At 42.5% G+C, this 19541-nt stretch overlaps 1 protein-coding gene across 1 annotated transcript; it reads left to right on the top strand.

The window, feature by feature from the left end:
* The first annotated feature begins 234 nt into the window (after nt 1-234).
* On the top strand, nt 235-18597 carry LOC112265080 (voltage-dependent calcium channel gamma-1 subunit). The gene is made up of 4 exons (XM_024442114.2): nt 235-796; nt 7420-7494; nt 15976-16113; nt 16297-18597. The coding sequence occupies exons 1-4, from the start codon at nt 562-564 to the stop codon at nt 16524-16526; spliced, it is 678 nt and encodes a 225-aa protein (XP_024297882.1). The 5' UTR covers nt 235-561; the 3' UTR covers nt 16527-18597.
* Nucleotides 18598-19541: the final 944 nt, after the last annotated feature.

Genomic DNA, 19541 nt, shown 5'->3' with positions numbered 1-19541 from the left:
CGGTAAGTATTGGGAGATAAAAATCATTTACGTGACTAAGTCCCTTATCATGGCATTTACACATTCCCACCCACTCGGATGTAACCCGATAAAGAAAGCCTGACCTCTTGAATCACTGCACACATTTATAGCAGCAGCCCCCCCCTCCCGCCGCCACTCCCATACCCCACCATGGCAGTCAGTTTGGTCATCAACTTTCCTGATCCACCTTAACAGCTGTAGTCTGAGGCACACAGGCCCCCCTCAGTCGACACAGTCAGAGAAGGGAGAGGGCCGTGAAAACTAGGGCACAGCTAAACTGACCCCTTTCCCTCAAACTGCAGGCACAAATCCAACAGAGAGAGAGAGAGACAAAGAGTGATAGGGTGTAGGCTGGGGAAGAGAGAGACATTTGTGGACGGCTGTGTTGGCTGTTAAGGAGTGAAGCCCGCGAAAATCCACCACCGAATCCTCCACAAGTTTGACGTCCCTTCAAGTCTGATCCAAGCGAGGACCTCGGTGCTACGCTTTTCTTCTTCTCTGGACATCTTCTTGTCAGTGTTTCCACGTACAAACTACACCATGCACAAACGTACGAAGGTGAAGATCACGTTCTTTGTGATCCTGGTGGGTATGGCGTCCATGTTTACGGCGGTGGTGACGGACCATTGGGCCGTGCTGAGCCCGCAGGTAGAGCAGGTGAACGCGACGTGTGAAGCGGCCCACTTTGGCCTCTGGAGGCTGTGTAAGAAGGCCATCTACATCAGTGAGGCGGACTACAATGGAAAGGGTTGTGGCCCCATCAGCTTACCTGGAGGTAAGACAAGATACACAGAGGCAGTTTATAGCTTGGACCTGAAAATCTGCACTGTCTGTGTCCATCCTAATCCCGAACCTCTCTGTCCAATGTCTGAGGCTACCTACCTAATGTTACCTAAATGTAACACCGACCAATTTGGTACTTTAAAACATTGTCTGTGTCTATAACTATTGTTAAACGGATACCCACTAACTGCTGATCAAGAAATATGTGCTATAACACAGTATAAAAAAACAGTATTTGGATTGTTATAACAGGCCTGAGAGATTGGGTTTTGTGGAAGGGGGTCAGTTAACTCTTGTTAAGTTCAACACTTGACCATTGTCATCAAGCACCAGTCATCTTTGCAATGTGGCCAGCTAATGTTCCTCTTAACCACAAGCCCTCCTGGTGTGGAAAACTGCTTGTCAGACAATTATTTAATTGAGATACTGGGTCTTCAGAAGCCAGAAAACAAGGGGTAACTACCCAACAGTGTGAGAATTAGCCTATGCTACAATAAATAGCACAAGAATAAGATAAACTAAGCTAAGTCAAGCAATTTCAGACTGACCACAACACTTTCAGACTAATCTTAACCTTTAAAGTCCCAATCCAGCTACTTCCCCACAGTAATTAAATGACGAGGTGTCTGTCCCCCAGCTCTTAGCAACTAAGAACTCTTGAAGCTGCAGTATCCCCTGAGTGCCAGCTCTCACAAGTCTAGCTCCAATGCCTTAAAATACACTCTATAATGACTGCAGTTGTCATTTACTCCAATCAAAACATGAGGGCAGGATTCAATCGGGACCGAGGATGATCCATTTTGTAGCGCGGTTCACATTTAAAAGGTAATTTCTAATTTAGCCGACATCTGCAGCGTTTACTTTGAATGCGACCTCCGCGACATTGCCTTCAAATGGTGCATAGCCAAAAAGGGCCGATCGGATTGAATCCCGGCTTTATCCGACCTTTGAATGACAACTAATGCTTTGATCCCGCTACACTAACTTGTGATGACTCACACTAAAGGCTGTGAGTCAATATCACATTGAGTGAGAAATGAACGCACAGACTGGAAGGGGACTAATTGAGTGGAGGTTGTAAAAGCAATACAACACGTTGCTTTAGTACTGGTCTGATACAAAGCAGAATGAAGGAAGCACACTTTCTGATGACTTATGATACATTCTGCCCTGCGTTTCTTGAGGTCTTTCCCGACTGCTCCGCCATTTGAACGCTTCCACCGCCCAAAGGTCCCAATGCCCGAACATACACACCTTTACAACAATCCCTCCATAGTTATCTCAGCTATGGGCTTCTGGGAAATTCATACGCCGACTGGTGCAGGCACGCACGTTCATGAACAGATGGAAATGCCTGGTTGAGGCTCATTTTGTAAACATTCTTGGCTGACCCCTCCTAGCTAGAAAGAATCAAGGGATTTATAATGTTAAGCTTGGGGCATTCCCGAACCAACAGCACAGTCAGATAGTGGTAATGTAAGGAACAGTGTTGGGCAGGCTATTTAGAGACCCAAACTTGCAATGTCTTATTAGATACATGGTGTTATGTACCATCAGACGTAGGCCTATCATGGATACATTTGGTGGTCAGTGTGGGTGAGATGCTCTTGGCATCTCTCCACGTAGGGCTGGCTTTTACATTTTTGACTGATAACTCATTGGCGAAACTACAGACATCTCACACTCCTTAACTCTGATCACAAATGAAAAAGCCTAAACTTCTTTTCAAATAGTCTTTATGGGGAAAAACTCAATGAATATCATGTCGCTAAAACTCCCTTGTAGCTAACAACCAAATGTGACTCCATTGCTAATGCCACTCACACAGTGAGTAATGGCGTTGCGTGTGAGAAGTAATGCAGTGGATAGGTGCCAAGATGAATATAACCTTTCTAGTATCTACAAAGCCAGACACCAGGGTTTCATTTGGTATCGCTAGCTCTATTTGCGAATTAATAGCAATATTTATTATAGCCCCGTATCTTAATGAGAGAAATACCAACCACTCTCGTCTCTAAGATGATGACACTGTCGAAGTGACCCTCCCTGAGTTTTGCCATCCGAGTTGGAATAGAAAATGTGTACATATACTTTATCTGGTAGTGTACAAAGATCAAATTCCGTGAGGAGAAATGGAGATCTCTGTATATACGTACATGTAGGTTGCTCCCCACTTGTTGCTTATCTCGTTTGCCTTCCTCAATAATCATAACAGACAGTTAGAAAATAAGAATGACTGTGAAACAGGATATTGATATGATGGACTTCATATGAACAGCAAACATACATTCTAGGTCAGGGATGTGGCGAGATGTTCAGCCCGAAGCCAATATAGCAACTGTTACAGAAACAAAGATATCGGCGGGATTTTCTGTTGTGCGCAGCACTACGGAGGATATATATAGGCTGTGTAAATACCCAGCTGTCCCGGGGTAAGAGCTGTGAGGGAGTCAAGTGTGTGCACACCTTCAGAGCCCTACTGAGTGACAAGGCCACCTGCACAAGCCAGGCATAGCCCTTCAACCCCTAACCCCCTCCCTGGCACTGCCCTGTTGCCCACCGTTCAAAGTTATTTCCTGTCCCCTGGGGGTGGGCTACAAAGGGTCCTGGGGTGGGCTAGTCAAAGCCCTGGCATGTAAGGCAACCGGGAACTTCAACCACATACCAGTCCTGGGAGTGGCAACCCGGCTGTGGAAGCGCCAATGATGACTTGTTCCCAATGTTGCATGTTGGTCTTTCTGGTTTGCCTTTCTGTATAGAACAATCTCAATGGGTCGACTATCTAATGGTGGGTTGTATTTCCTTATTTCGATTTTAGGCATGAGCTGAAATGTTTGTATTTAACTTGTGTCTCGTATTCATCCTAGCTGGCACCATCGGATAGAAGCTAGAGTGGTCTGGGGGGATTTTTCTGGGTGGGTAATTTTGGTCTACAACACAACACATGCTGCTAGCTATAGCCTATGCGACATGGCAAAGAGAATGAAAACACGGGCTCAGAGAAATGCCTAACACCTTATGTTGATGACATGGCTGTTAATATACAGGCAGACAAACTCACTGTGAAGCACCTCAGTGCAACAAGAGTCGAGGCTTATTCTGATGCCCTCACCTTCCTAAAGACGGGTGTAGGATTGTTTTAGTAGCGCGTAGAGTTTCTGTTTTGAGCAAGTCAGCTAATTGATACGCTGTTGAGTTCCACCGGGTGCTATTACTTGTCGTCTCCTTGAGATGTTGACGTCGACGAAGTGGCTCCTAGTTAGCGTGCGGTTTTGGACTCCTCCATTCGCACTGAAATATATATATACCCTGTTGGTGTGGAGAGGCCTTGGGTGTCACCTGGATGTTACACAGTGGGACAACACTGGCAGTACAAATCCACTCACTGACAGACAGAGCATTGTCTGGACATGTGCCAAGTGATAAGGTTCCAGGATGGAATTAATACAACACAAAGAGAGCCACGGCATCTGGTAGTGTGGGGCGATATTCATGGATGTGGATAGACATGGGGGAGCCTTACAAGTCCTTATAGAAACCTGGGTTTGAATACCAAGCACATATACTGTAAGACAGTTCCTGGAAGGCCTGGGTCTTTTCTACCCATCATTAGAGACTTTTTGAGTGGCCTCCAATGCCATTAGAGTGCACAGCGGCACAGACTGTGTGTGTGTGTGTGTCTCTAAAGGTGAGGATGGGAGTGCCGTAATGAGGACATCAAAAACTAATGAGGCGAGCAACGCCTCCGCATAATTGGCATAATCCCTGGATTTAGTGTTTCAATTAACAAACACAGAAAGACAACAACTCAGCCCCAATGTCTGTTCAAGTATCTCATAATGCAGCGTGGGCTATCTCTCCTCTCAGCGCAATGAAAGGGCACTTGGTCTTCAGCATGATGACAAGAATCACTTCTGGTCCATTATGGTTATTAACAAAGGAGTTTGTGGTGCACAGAGATACTACCGAAGCTAGAGACGAGGCTTTTGGTTTTAAGGGGTGAACGACTTCAAATGGCTGGGTTGAGCTGAGGTGACTCAGCAATTTACCTTTTATGGACTGAATGTACTCTGACTCTTCTATAAATGAACTCTCTCTCTCCAAACCAAAACATTGAATTCTGCCTCCTTTTCATTCCCCTGCCTGCCTTTACTCAATAAAAAGAGCAGACAAGCCAGTTGCTAAGTAACCACCTCTGGGTTTTCCCTTGATGGCCAGTCCCTGTCCTCATTCACAAAAACATCCTCTATGTGTGAGAGTCAAAACATTAAAACATTTAGATCCCTTTTCATGGTCCTTTACCTTACCAAAACCAAGGTTTTCCCCAGCGGGCAATACTGGTTGCAATTAAGTTTTTATGACATCATTGTCAGGTTGTATACTAGTTGTATAAGATTGTTTTGTGAGCAGCTTTTAAGTAACCAGAAAAATACATCTTTATCTGGTGGAAATCTGGTGATTTGACTAGATAACAACCTAAATATGACATATTTAACTTCAGGTTTTCATTCTGTCCTGAAAAATACATGTTTACCTGGTTGTAACAAAGACCAGTTGGTTGTACTCTGATTTATATGATGTCTTCTCGACCAGAAAACCAGTTTACACCGAGAAAATTAAGTCATTAAAACATGTTCCAAATGTGGGTCTGCTGGGTTCTACTTAATAAAGAGTGCTTTGCTGGTGCCATGTATGGGCGCCAAATCCAGGTAATTGAATTTGCACATACACAAAGTATCTTTCTTTATTAGCCTTCTCTGAGTAATGCATCCAAACTGGCAACCCCACCCACCACTCTCTATCTTCCGGGGTGTCCTGGGAGGGGGGAATTATCTCCAGCCCATGTGTATGTGTGGATATGAGGAACGCTGGAGCCGATGTGATAACATGCTTAGCTCAGATAATTCTACATGAAAGCCTGTCACTTACTCCCCCGTGGTCCCTGTAGTTGGCCCAGCACATTAGATGCCACGTATCTGATGCAGAGCAGGCCTCTCCGGTGACAGAACAGAGTTGAGCGACTCTGAAGTTTCCCCTAACGTCTGAGAGACGAGACACACAGCGGTCTGCCGCCGCGGTTTACAAATATAGTTTCCCTGGCGAATGGATGTTTTGACGTTCTGGCTTAGCATCAAAGCTTAGGGCGATACTCCTAGCCCTCTGCAATCGCTGTGATCGTATTCTGTGGATCAGCTTGTACTTATGCTTAGCACGGATCCCCGGTGGTGAGCACATTGGGCCCAAGTGAATGGGATGCCCCTATCGGCTGTTTCAAGTTTGGGGAAGCTAAAAATTATAAAGAATCTCATGCAATCTATCTATTTGCAGACTAACGTAAAATAGATTTCTATTCGTAATATGATGAGTAGATTGGATAGTCATAAACTAGGCTAATAATATAACCAACTCACTGTTCGCAAAAAAAATACCCTTCTGCTTTTCTTTTAATTTCTTTGCACACTTCCAGAGCCTGGCCCCAGCTAGGTGTTCATTTTAATGAGGATCCTAACAAATCTGAAGAAAATTGGCCTTTTAAAAACACATTTCATGCAATTCTACGACACTTTCGTCTCCATAACTGGGGACTAGCAGAATCTTTAATGCCACAAAAATGACAGGCTACTCTGACAAACTCAGATCAATAAAAACGTCTGGACTGCAACCATCTAATCGAGGCCTATGAAAAGAGGAAACACAGGCTATGACTTTCAACTAGCCTGGAGGAGGAAATTATTGTCCCTACAGGTGCAGGGACCCAATGAATAAGACACTGAATATGCGCACTAACCGGGGATATGGCCGATGGTCTCCGCTATAGAGTGACAATAAAATAGGCTACTGTTCGCTCAATAGCCTACTGTGAGTTGAGAATTTTGATAGCCTAACTTCACTGACAGCCGCAAATCAACAATCAGCTATTTGATATGCTGCGCAGCCTGCCAAAATTGCGCGCTTCCCAACTGTAGGTTATGCCCTGGCCTTGTGATTTAAAACAAAAAAAGCGAATCATCCACTGTGGCTAAATCATACCTCTGGTGTAGTGTTTTGAAGGAATGTATTTATTTTTGTATACACAGGAGTAATTATATAATTGTGGCAAGTTCAATTAAATGTACTTCCTATTGGATGCGCCGCTTATGGATGCCCAACATAACCTACACGAACAACAAATCTGACACTGTCAATCAACATGGTGCAGATCGAGAAGGGTTTTTATGTACACTCAGCGCACACCATAAAATGAAAGTTGCGCGCCGAAATGTTGTTCCGTGTTGATTAACAACTGTTACATCGCTACAGAATGCTTATTCATCGGTACCATATAAAAGTAGTATAAAGGTAGTCCAGGTAAAAAGCATCAAAATCCTTAAAAAAAAATGAAGTTAGCGTCTTTACATTTGTGGACGACTCGTGAAACAGTTCTTGATAAACACGTTGGTCTATTATGCTACTATATTTCCAAAGTGTTATGCATCTATTATGAAGTAAATATAGCTATTTTCACGATTATTTAGTAACTTCTGTGATGTTCCTCGTATTGATGAGAAACTACACATTGCCCTGAAGTGCTACGATCTGAACCTTCACCTAACTGTGTTTTCATGTCTCCCACAGCGGAGAACTGCACTTACTTCAAACACTTCAATCCAGGGGATGAGTCTGAGATTTTTGAAGTCAAAACCCAGAAAGGTAAGGTTTCTTTTGTGCCATGATTCTGTTTTGTAACTTTCACGTACACTGAATGTACAAAACATTAGGAACACCTTCCTACTATTGCGTTGCACCCCCTTTCGCCCTCAGAACAGCCTCAATTCGTCAGGGCATGGACTCTACAAGGTATCGAAAGCGTTCCACAGGGATACTGGCCCATGGTGACTCCAATGCTTCCCACAGTTGTGTTGAGTTGGTTGGATGACCTTTGGGTGATGGACCATTCTTGATACACATGGGAAATTTTTGAGTGTGAAAAACACAGCAGCATTGCAGTTCTTGACACACTCAAATCAGTGCGCCTGTCACCTACTACCATACCCCGTTCAAATGGAACACATACACAATTTGTCTCACTTGTCTCAAGGCTTAAAAATCCTTTAACCTGTCTCCTCCCCTTTATCTACACTGATTGAAGTGGATTTAACAGGTGATAAGGGATCATAGCTTTCACCTGGATTCCGCTGTTCAGTCTACTTCATGGAAAGAGCAGGTGTTCTTAATGTTTTGTACACTTGGTTATACACTATAAATACAAAAGTATGTGGACACCCCTTCAAATGAGTGGAATAGGCTATTTCAACCACACCTGTTGCTGACAGGTGTATATAATCAAGCACACAGCCATTCAATCTCGATAGACACACTTTGGCAGTATAATGGCCTTACTGAAGAGCTCAGTGACCTTCAACATGGCACCGTTAGAGGATGCTTACCTTTCCAACAAGTGGAAATGTCTATAAGCAATAACGGCTCAGCCTCAAAGTGGTAGGCCACAAATGCTCACAGAATGGGACCGCTGAGTGCTGAAGCATGTGGCGTGTAAAAATCATCTCTCCTCAGTTGCAACAATCACTACTGAGTTCCAAACTGCCTCTGGAAGCAACATCAACACAAGAACTGTTCGTCGGGAGCTTCATGAAATGGGTTTCCATGTCCGAGCAGCCACACACAAGCCTAAGATCACCATGCACAATGCCAAGCATCAGCTGGAGTGGTGTAAAGCTCGCCGCCATTGGACTCTGGAGCAGTGAAAACCTGTCTCTGGAGTGATAAATCACGCTTCACCGTCTGGCAGTCCGATGGACGAATCTGGGTTTGCTGTTCCAGGAGAACGCTACCTGCCCCAATGCATAGTGCCAACTGTAAAGTTTGGTGGAGGAGGAATAATGGTCTGGGGCTGTTTTTCATGGTTCGGCTAGGCCCCTTATTTCCAGTGAAGGGAAATCGTAACACTACAGCATACAATTACATTTTAGAAGATTCTGCGCTTCTAGCTTTGTGGCAACAGTTTAGGGAAGGCCCTTTCCTGTTTCAGCATGTGCCCCCTGTGCACAAAGCAAGGTCCATACAGAACCCCATCGAACCCCTTTGGGATGAATTGGAACGCCGGCTAATGAAAGCCTTTTCAAGAACAGTGGATGTTGCTATAGCAGGAAAGGGGGGACCAACTCCATATTAATGCCCATGATTTTGGAACGAGATGAGCGGGTGTCCACATACTTTTGGTCATGTAGTTTATCTTCAAGAACAGAAGAAGTGCATTCTTTGATGTCCTTCTGACAGAATGTTTCATAAGAGAAGATTCACAGGGAACGGTCAGACAAAAAATAGGCAACTCGGGACATGAAACATGGGTGGTGAATAATACAAGCCAAATTGGATACATCTCAACTCAAACAGTCCATGGTAGGTGCAAGGCAGTTCTGCCCAGTGCCTCCTAAGTTTCATGGACAAATGCACAAAGAACTAGACCTACTGCTTCATTCTAAGCTTTGCAAACACAACCAACGGTCATTTGGTCATTCTTAGAATGTCCATCAGCCTTGAATTAATTTCAACACAAGCAGAAATGTTTAAGTATTTAGAGTTTTCCCAGGATACCAAGTCAACTGAGTGGATAGAAGCTCCGGCAGGTAGCATCAATGGACCTCCATGTGACAGAGCTAATCCCTGTCACTGCCCATTCCCTTCTCTCCTGGATATTTTCCTTCTCCCATCTCCCCTCTAGCCCCATTGGTGACCCTGCCAGTACTGTGCACATGCTTGGCCCATTAGAGACATGTACTCTCACATATGACAGGACTTCGTGTGATGCACGCAAGGGCGCCAAGCACATGCAGCGCCTTGTCAGACCCAATCAGTAGGGTGTAAATCAAAATGGACTTACACACACACCCTTTAAGCCCCTTATGGTCATTTGAGGACCCTCTTTCAAAGTCACTGAGATCTCTTCTAGCCATAGTAGCCAAAATAATGGGCAACTGGGCATTTTTATACATGGACCCTAAGCATGGTGGAATGATTTTTAATTGCTTAATTAACTCAGAAACCACACCTGTGTCGTAGCACTTGCTTTTAATATACTTTATATCCTTCATTTACACAAGTGTTTCCTTTATTTTGGCAGTTACCTGTATATTGGTTTATACTCTTCAAGAACAAAATATGTGTATTCTTTGAAGTCCTTTTGACAAATGTTTCATAAGAGAAGATTCAAAGGGAGAGTCATAAAAACAAATAAGCAAGCTGGGACATGGGTGGTTGTCACGTTCTGACCCTAGTTATTGTGTTAATTGTTTGTTTTAGTTGGTCAGGGCGTGAGTTGGGTGGGCATTCTATGTTTTGTGTGTCTAGGTTGTTTTTCTGTGTTCGGCCAAGTATGGTTCTCAAACAGAGGCAGGTGTCGTTAGTTGTCTCTGATTGAGAATCATACTTAGGTAGCCTGAGATTCACTGTTTGTTTGTGGGTGATTGTTTCCGTGTCTGTGTTTTACACCACACGGTACTGTTTTCGGTTATTCACGTTACGTTTATTGTTTTTGTATGGAGTGTTCAGTTTATGTGTTTAAATAAATACCATAGACACTTACCACGCCGCATATTGGTCCTCCGATCCTTCTCGCCTCTCCTCTTCAGACGAAAAGGAGGAAAACCATTACAGTGGTGAATAGTACAAGCCAAATTGGATACATCTCAACTCCATGCTAGGCGCAAGGCAGGGCTGCCCATTGTCTCCTAAGTATTATGGACAAATGCTAACAAAGACCAAAGCACAAAGAGCCAGACTTTGCACACCTTTGCACACAGACTTTGCACAGCTTTGCACACATAACCAATGGTGTCTTGGGGCTGGATTCAATCCGCATCGCCAAAGTTTAGCGCTACAGCGCGAGGGAAATTTCAAGGTAATTTTCGATTGAGCCGACTTATGGAGTCCTAACTGTCAATGCAGTCTCCGCTGATGCGGGAAGATTGCCTTTCCTTTCCTAATGCGCTGTAGCGCATCTCTTCAGCACTACGGACTGAATGGGGCCCTTGGTCTTTGTTAGCATTTGTCCATCAGCCTTGGTTTCAACACAAGCAGAAACATTGAAGTATATGGAGTTTTCCCAGTATACCAAGGGACGAGGCCAAGTCAACTGAATGGATAGCCAGCTAGCACATCCTAGGAAATTGTGGAAACGTACATTTTTGATTTCTCATTGGTTCTGCGAACGAAGCCATATGTTTCCTGACCGGTGGAACTGACATATTTTTTTTAAATGTTCTGAAAATTGAATGATAATTTAGCCTGTTCTGGGAATGTTAGTTTAGGTTGCAGGGAGGTTCTGGGAACATTTTAATATGGTTCCCTGAAAGTTTTCCTGGAATGTTTTTACTTACGTTCTGAGAACAGAAATTATAGGTTATTTGGAGTTTTTTGAATAACTTCCTTAACTTTCCCTGAATGTTTCAAGAACATGGAAAACTTGCTTGGGCATTAATCATGCACATTTGTATTTGTATTTTTTATTAATGCACGGCGTCAGTGAGATTCAAACCTATGATCTTCTGTTCTCTATCCATGGAATTAGTCCACTGCGTCACCAGGACAGAGCTAGCATGCCATGTTTGTTTGTTTTTTACTCAGCTGTTTACAAAGCTGTTCATTTTAGTCTATTCAAACAGACCCCATTTCAAATGAAACAAGCACTCATTAACATCAGGTGTGGCCAGTTAGTGGAGATGGACAACACACTTGAACACACTTAGCACGTTAGAGGATAGAGAGCATTTTGTTGACGCTGAGAACAGACTGTATATGTTTTTTTTAAAAACATTCTTCGAATGTTCTTTGAACTAGTGTTGTCACGGTACCAGTATCGCGATACTACAATCCCAGATTTTCCATGGCAAGGAAAGAAAACACGAAGCAGACTCAGAATCAGCAAATGTGACTCTGGGTGACAACATACAACTTCTTGTATCCAACATTAGGAAGGTTTCCCTCAAGAAATGTAATTTCCTTTTCTTCCTTTCTTCCTAGTATCGGGATACTGGTATCGTGACAACGTTACTAATGTTTTCTCGTGTTTTTTATGGAAAGAACATGACGTGCAAAAACGTTACGCGGAAGTAGTGAAATTCCCAATCAAAAAACATATGGTTCTTAGAATGTTGTGTGTTAGCTGGGTATCCGATCTGGCAGGTAGCATCAATGGAACTCCATATGTGACAGAGCTAATCCGGCTCAATGCCCACTCCCTTCTCTCTTGGACATTTTCCTTCCCCCCATCTCTCCACTAGCCCCCTCTGTGACCCTGCCAGTACTGTGCACGTTTGGCCCATTCAATGTACACTCACATATGACAGGACTGCTAAGCACATGCAGGGCCTTGTCAGACCCAATCAGTAGGGTGTAAGAATAGAATATATAGAATAGAATATATCTACGCGCACACACACACACACACGTTTTTATAGTTTATGTCAGTCAGTTTATAACATGGTTTATAGGGACCCACCTTTCCCATGGTCCTGTCAATTAAATGAACACATCACATTTTACAATTTTTATATATAGAAGATACATCATACTTCACATTTGTTCATCGGATCATATTGAAATAATATACCTGTAAATTCACAGGTTTGCAAGGGACATATGGTTTATAAGGACATACATTCATACTGTGGTTTATAAGGACATTGTGTATATGAGTACATATAAGGAGAGATGTAATGGATATTTGCTCAAATGAGCAATAAGAGGCAGTAGACTTTAGCAATTGCCTCTTGTGCTTCTGAATGAGCATTGCTGGTGTAAAACTGGCTACTGCCAATCTGTGATGTAATATTTTCAACCTTTTCTGTAAAGAAACGTAAAATCAGTTCGCATAGATCAGGAGATACGAGCATGTCACTGTTTTTGACGTCCAGGTGACCACGACAAAACGTTTTGATGTTCCGAAGACGTCCTAACGTCTCCTTTTTGTTTGCATGGGTCACTGGGGAGTCCTGCAATAAGTGCTATGATGCTAATATTTGTGTAAACTCTTCCGAATTTTAATATGTGGGTGTCAGTGAGTAGGCTGATGCACCATTTCATGGGTGCACACACTATAGGTAAAGCTATATGAATGTTCAATATGTACAATAGGCAGAATAGTGTGGTAATTTTACACAGTTAAAGAGCCACTGAACACACCGATTGGCACATGTATTTTTCTGTTGCTCATTAGAAAACATTTATTTCAGTCTTGGTGGTGTGTTTCCTGACCGATTCTGCATTTGGTTAATGATGTTTGTCCATCATTAGACAATAGGAAGCCTATTTCACTTCGTCAAGATTTCCAGAATGAATCTAAGAACTCAAGAAATCTGTATTTAATTTTGACGTTTTTTTGCAGAGGATGTTTTAGTTGTGCAATTTTACATCTAACTAAGGTGTTTGGTGCAGTATTTCTCAAGTTAAAACAATGCATGACGTGTTGTCTTATGTAAACACAGTCGGAGCTGCTGGGCAGGTCTGTCTCACTGTCTACTAATTGGATAGAGCGCAATCACCGCTGCTTTGCACCCCGTGTTAATGGGAAAATGGACATCGTTAAATCAAAACCCAACTTTCATTAACCCGTTGTGGCGGACGGATGTTCCAAACTCCGTTTTAGACCAGACGTTTGAATAAAATGATCCTATTTACATTTATTTAGTCAATTTTGACACTAAAATAACTGTTTCTGACTCATACCGATGCCACAGGCTGTTTTTATAAAAGGGATTTGTTGTTTTTTAAAGGAAGTCGCTCTCTAAAGCCATGCAAAAAACATGGTTAACATGTTAATGACTAACAACATGGTGTTTGTTGAATTACATGAGTACATGTCTAAAATACGGTTTATGACAAAATACTATATCTGTTAAAAGCAACAAGCAGAGTGTGGCTGCAGCAGGTCGGGAGAGAGGTGCAGCATTTCAGAGGGAGAAGGATGCAGTGTATTGCGGGATGAGCAGTGGGCTCTCTCTTATTGCAGGACTTTGACTGTGAGAAATCACCTTCCCAGTCAGTCTGTTGTGTGTATTGGAAATTAATATTGCAACGTACTGCCTTACCCCATTTCATCGGTGCACACTTCAAAAGTATCAGCCCAGCGAGTAACAACCACAGATTACAATTCCAAAGATTTTACACAAATATTAGCATCATAGATCTTATTGCAGGACTTTGACTGTGAGAAATCACCTCGCCAGTCAATCTATTGGGTGTATTGAACATTCATAATGGACTGTAAAGTCCTGCAATAATATTATGACGCTAATATTTGTGTAAACTCTATGGGATTGTAATCTATGGGAGTCACTGAGTAGGCTGATACCCCATTTCATGGGTGCACACTCGAGGTAAGGCTGCACATTCCAATATTAATATTTAATAGGTTGACCGTGGAGGTAATTTATCACAATCAAAAGTCCTGCAATAAAAGCTATGACACTTAACATTTGTGTGAACTCATAATATATTTACACACACACATCTCATGCAAATGCTAATGGCTAGCCCCAGAGACAGAAATAGCCCTTACTTGAAATGTAGCACTGGCCCACTCCAAATGCCCATTTCGTATTCTTCACTCATCAATAAACCAATGGTTACCATTTATATGAAACATGGCCATAGAGCTACGCTCCAGTGCTTTCAGTACGACTGGCCACAGGCAGATGCAGCTGAGCAGCGTACACAGAGCTAAACTGAAAGTGCCACTGGGATAACAATCACTAAAGCACCAATAGAGCGCAAAATAGATATTTTAGCCCCTTCAGACATTAAACCACTGATCCAACCTACTCTGACACCACTCACCCCTCTCTTTGGGTTGTCAAGGGGAAGAGAGCTAGCACTCCAGCGGGATGTAGCATGATTCCAGAACTACTCAAGGGGTGAGAGCCACCATCCTCCCCCAGCTTGAGATGAAGGGGAGCCCCCGAGGCGAGGCTCTCCCCTGGGCACCGATTCTAGGAGAGCAGGCGGAAGATCAAAACCTAGCTCCTCCATCCACATCACAACAACAACAACATAACTGGAATGGCTGATTAAGCAGCTTGGAATAACAAGCCAGTAAACAACTTACAGTAATGGCAAGCGTATTTCTCTCCTTTGGTTGAATAAAGATGGCTGCCTTACTGCCAGAGGAACCTTTTCACTGGGTAACATGGCTCTCATTTCACACAACAATTTTGACTTAAAGCTCAATGTAATTTCAAATGTAGCCTAGTTATTTCATTCTGTCAGTTAGTTTGATTGATTTAGGTAGTTTGAGTGATGGCAGATTCCACCAACCAAGTGAAATTCCGTCTTCCTTATCATACTTCACACTCCTGTTCAGAGAGAGCTGATAATTAAAAAAATATGTATTTAATTGTCCTTTCTGTGACTGTACACAACCTCATGTATTGTACAATGAGGTGGCAAACTAAATTGGTCTGCACACGTAGCAATTCAGTTAGGCCCCGTCAACTATTTTCTCAGGCAGAAATTAAAGCCTAATTAAAAAATCCACATAAGCGTTTGCACATCCAGTTACGCCCAGCGCTGCAATGTAATGAAATATCATTTATATAATTCGGCTGGAGGCATATGGACTCATGCTGCTCTGGAATAAAACAATATTTCTTGGTAAGCCTCCTATCGGTTTATGGCTGATTTATATACACATACAAATAAATTAATCTCCACAACCCACCATAATGACTTTTGCTTACCTTTTAGTGTACTGTAACGTAAAATGAAAACAAATTAGAGTATTGAAAGTTAATTCATGCAGATCCAGTTTAGGAGGGAGGAAAGTAGCACTCTACAAGTTTACAGGTTGTACAATTGCTTAAAATAGAAGTTGCCTTTTTCCACAGATCTAGGATCAGATTACCCTTCCCTCAATCCTAACCTAAACCATGGGGATGGGTAAAAATGTCTGACCCTGTATCAGTGGTTAGGAGCAACTTTAACCTATGATGTGTAATTATGTACTTTGTAACTCAGTTAGTAGAGCATGGCGCTTGTAACGCCAAGATAGTGGGTTTTATTCCCAGGACCACCCATATGTAAAACGTCTGCTAAATGGCATACTATATTTTATATAAATATATTATTTTCATAGGTCAGGGGACATCTTGAAGTGACCTCTATTTGCTCTCTTTTCAGAGTACAATATCTCGGCAGCGGCCATCGCCATCTTCAGCCTGGCCTTTATGATCCTGGGCACCTTGTGTCTCATGTGCTCCTTCAAGAAGGGGAATGACTACATCCTTAAACCTGCCGGAATGTTCTTCGCTTTTGCAGGTGAGACCAGACAAGCAGATAACGCATGACCTTTTTAATCTTTTGGTTGTACTGTTATCAATGGGTTAAGGGAACAGATACAGTACTAAAATCATAATGTAGTAGAGCAAATGAAAAAGACCTGTGATTGGAGGTCATCGCCGTCAACCCATCCTCCTCTCTCCCTCTCCGCCCCAATCGCAGGCCTGTGCGCCGTCATCTCAGTGGAGGTGATGCGTCAGTCGGTAAAGCGGATGATCGAGAGCGAGGACACCATCTGGATAGACTACTCCTACTCCTGGTCCTTTGCCTGTGCCTGCGCTGGCTTCTGCCTCCTCTTCCTCAGTGGCCTCGGCCTCCTCCTGCTCTCCATGCCCCGCATGCCCCAAAACCCCTGGGAGTCCTGCATGGACGCTGAACACGAAGTGGAGTAATAGACAAGGAGGGATGAGAGGAGGAAGAGTGACACTTTCTTTAAAAGCAATACGATCACGATCAAGATCAACTTTGTGTCGTTCTATAGTGGAACCAGAGGGTTCTTTCACACAGTGCTTGGGAGCAGTCCAATGTACCGAATTAATGAAAATACAAGTTAAATGGGTTTCCATCGCATTTTCAACTCTAATGACGACAAAAAACTGTTGCATTATATAGCAAATGTACCGATCAGGTCTTGGCACGGGCCCTCTAGCCAACACGTCACAGATACAGTGCGGGTAGGCTACCTACATTTTAAGATTATTATGGATAAGAGCGATACAATTTTTATTTGTCAAATGGCACTTTCACCACCATGTGAATCTCATAACTTATTTCCTCTGTACCCTAATAAACTGCATGTTTTCCCGAGTCATAGTGGGAGGACCACACAACATACAGTATCATCGCGTGACTCCCAAGTTTACTTCGATATGATGGTTATTATATACATATTTGCAGATGAAAGCATTTCCACCACCATTTCTCACATAATTCATTTCTGACACAAAAACATCCTACCATGTCCAACGAGCAAATTGTCTGTTTTATAAAATTGTAGAGGCATTTCCTGTTTCCATCAGCCCAGTCATGACTTTTTTTCAAGTGTCAGGTAATTCATCAGCATGAAATGGTTTGTTGGAAACCTGGTTAATTATACATTTTGACATGTTATTTAATGGTATAAATAGTAATGGATTGACATTTGACCTATGCATTCACCTTTTCTGTACTGTGTGTTTTGTATGATAATTCTGTACATAAGTCAATCAATTTATAACTGAGATGGTTCTGTTATTTTCAGTGCATCAAGCACTTGCATTGAATTTATGTCAAATTCAGGCAAGATTAAGCTAAACCAGGAAATTGTTAGTGTCAGATGCCAAATTATTACGTCATGATTAAGTATTTAATAGTATTACAACTCCTTAAAAAAAAAGTATTCACAGCATACATAACACTAATTGTGATGTAAAGAAGTGTTATCAAAATGATCAGTTTTAATTCTAGAATTTAGGTCATGTTAGACAGAGTGGAAAAATATATATTTTCAGTTTTCAAACAGACTTACTTTTATAAGAATAATACATGGGTGTGACAGTAAATTGGAGAAGCAAATAATGCAGTCTGGTGGGTTTAGTGTGCATACCAATGCAGAATGCTAAACACCAAGTCTCTGAACCACTGAATGTGTGGGTTGCCATGTTGGAAAAAGTTCAGTTCTAGCAGGTGTACACGAAACACTAAAAACCTCCCAACTTTTATTTATTTATTTTTTTTAGAGCTGAGCACATGGCAGCCCAATTTCTTTGACTATTTGATCCCATTCAATTTAGGGGAACCAAGCGCTCTATTTTTAATCAAGGTATAATTTTCTGATTTTAGTTAGTGTCTGATGCATTTAACTTAGATCTCACAAGGTAATCAGTAGCCAACACTTTCAGGGTCTTTCAGTTCAAATGGTCAGGGAAAAACTCAGAGCCTTAATATGTACCATCTAGATCCAGTATACGGCTTTAATATATATATATATATTTTCCTAATGTCTTCTTTTGAGCCAAACTAAACTGGACTGCTCTCCCATGTTACCGTTCATCTTTGGCTTCTATGGACAGGCAGGAATTAGGTGTACATTCTTTTTGTTATGGATGATACTGCTTTTGTATTTACTCAGTGGAAGTGTTAAACTAGGATTCTTTTTTGATACAGAAATGTACATTACTAGTGTCTCAAAACAAGCTTGAGCTAAGACCATTACTTTCCCCATTTGATATTTGATTGAATAGATGAGGGCAGTTGATAAAGGTATTGGCACTATCGTACTTAAACGCTACATAAAACCTCATGAATGTAGCAGATTAAAACTTGCTTAGCCATGTCATCCGTCCTTGCCTTTTAGAACTAGCTTTTAGTATGCAATGATGGATTACAGTAGAGTGGTTGTCTTTAGCTCTGTGTACATGTTATAACCATAAAACCATGCATTTCTAATGAAAATAAATTCACTGATATCTAGCTTTGATGAAAGCCAGTTTCCTGCATCTTTTTAAAATTTAATTAGGCAAGTCAGTTGAGAACAAATCCTTATTTACAATGACGGCCTAGGAACAGTGGGTTAACCGTCTTGTTCAGAGGCAGAATGACAGATTTTTACCTCGTCAGCTCAGGGATTGGATCCAGCAACCTTTCGGTTACTGGCTCAATACTCTAACCACTAGGCTACCTGCCGCTCTCTTTCATCCTTGTCTCCTGTATACAAGACACTTGGGTCGTGTTCATTTAGGCACAAAACGGAAGAAACGGGACGGACTACCTGGACTTCCCCAATAAGTAATGCTAATTTGGTTCTTTGTTGCAAAAGGTTTTCCTTTGCGTGTCCCGATGAACACAAACCTGTGGTGAGAAAAAAAAGCCTTGCAGCATGGTCATAGAGGGTATTTGTGAAATGGTTACTGTTGCTGGAAACCCTGCCGGGAACCTGCGCTGGTCACTGGCAGGAATGACAGCATGGTCTGTGGAAGCGTCCTCTCACTGTGTGTGTAGGGGGATGATGAAAGAGGAGCAAGAGCACCCTCCCTGTCCTTCCCCACATCAGAAAGAGTCCAGGCTATTGAACCGGAAATGTTCAGTCTACGCTCCCTTGGTGGGTTAATTTAGATTCCAAAAACTCACAGTCGGAGTTAGTTTGGTGGCAGAGAAGGTGGAGAGGGAGCAACCGCATGGAGAATGGATCAAAAATAGAAACATTGAGGAAAATTCTTCAGATCTCCCTCGGTTGATTCTAAGCCAATAGTAGCATCAAATGCACAAGACGCAAGTCTATTTTCCTTGGGTCTTGAGTGAAACCTATTGGGGTACTGTAAACCACTAGCAGCAGTTATGGGTAGCGGGCCTGCGCACCTGTTGAGACTGCTAGGGATAAACCGGTCCTAAGACAGATACAGTGTTGGGGTTGTGTTCCTCAGGGGCCA

This window comes from Oncorhynchus tshawytscha, linkage group LG02 (assembly GCF_018296145.1).
Source record: "Oncorhynchus tshawytscha isolate Ot180627B linkage group LG02, Otsh_v2.0, whole genome shotgun sequence".
In the NCBI taxonomy this organism is placed as follows: Eukaryota; Metazoa; Chordata; class Actinopteri; order Salmoniformes; family Salmonidae; genus Oncorhynchus; species Oncorhynchus tshawytscha.
Note: the sequence above shows the minus strand (reverse complement) of the source record. Positions and strands in the feature narration are given on the sequence as shown.

Excerpts from the sequence above, each read along its gene's own strand:
- LOC112265080 (XM_024442114.2), top strand. The coding sequence starts at position 562 with ATGCACAAACGTACGAAGGTGAAGATCACGTTCTTTGTGATCCTGGTG. Across the intron at positions 797-7,419 it reads CCCCATCAGCTTACCTGGAG|CGGAGAACTGCACTTACTTC; the intron begins GTAAGACAAGAT and ends TGTCTCCCACAG. Across the intron at positions 16,114-16,296 it reads AATGTTCTTCGCTTTTGCAG|GCCTGTGCGCCGTCATCTCA; the intron begins GTGAGACCAGAC and ends CCCCAATCGCAG.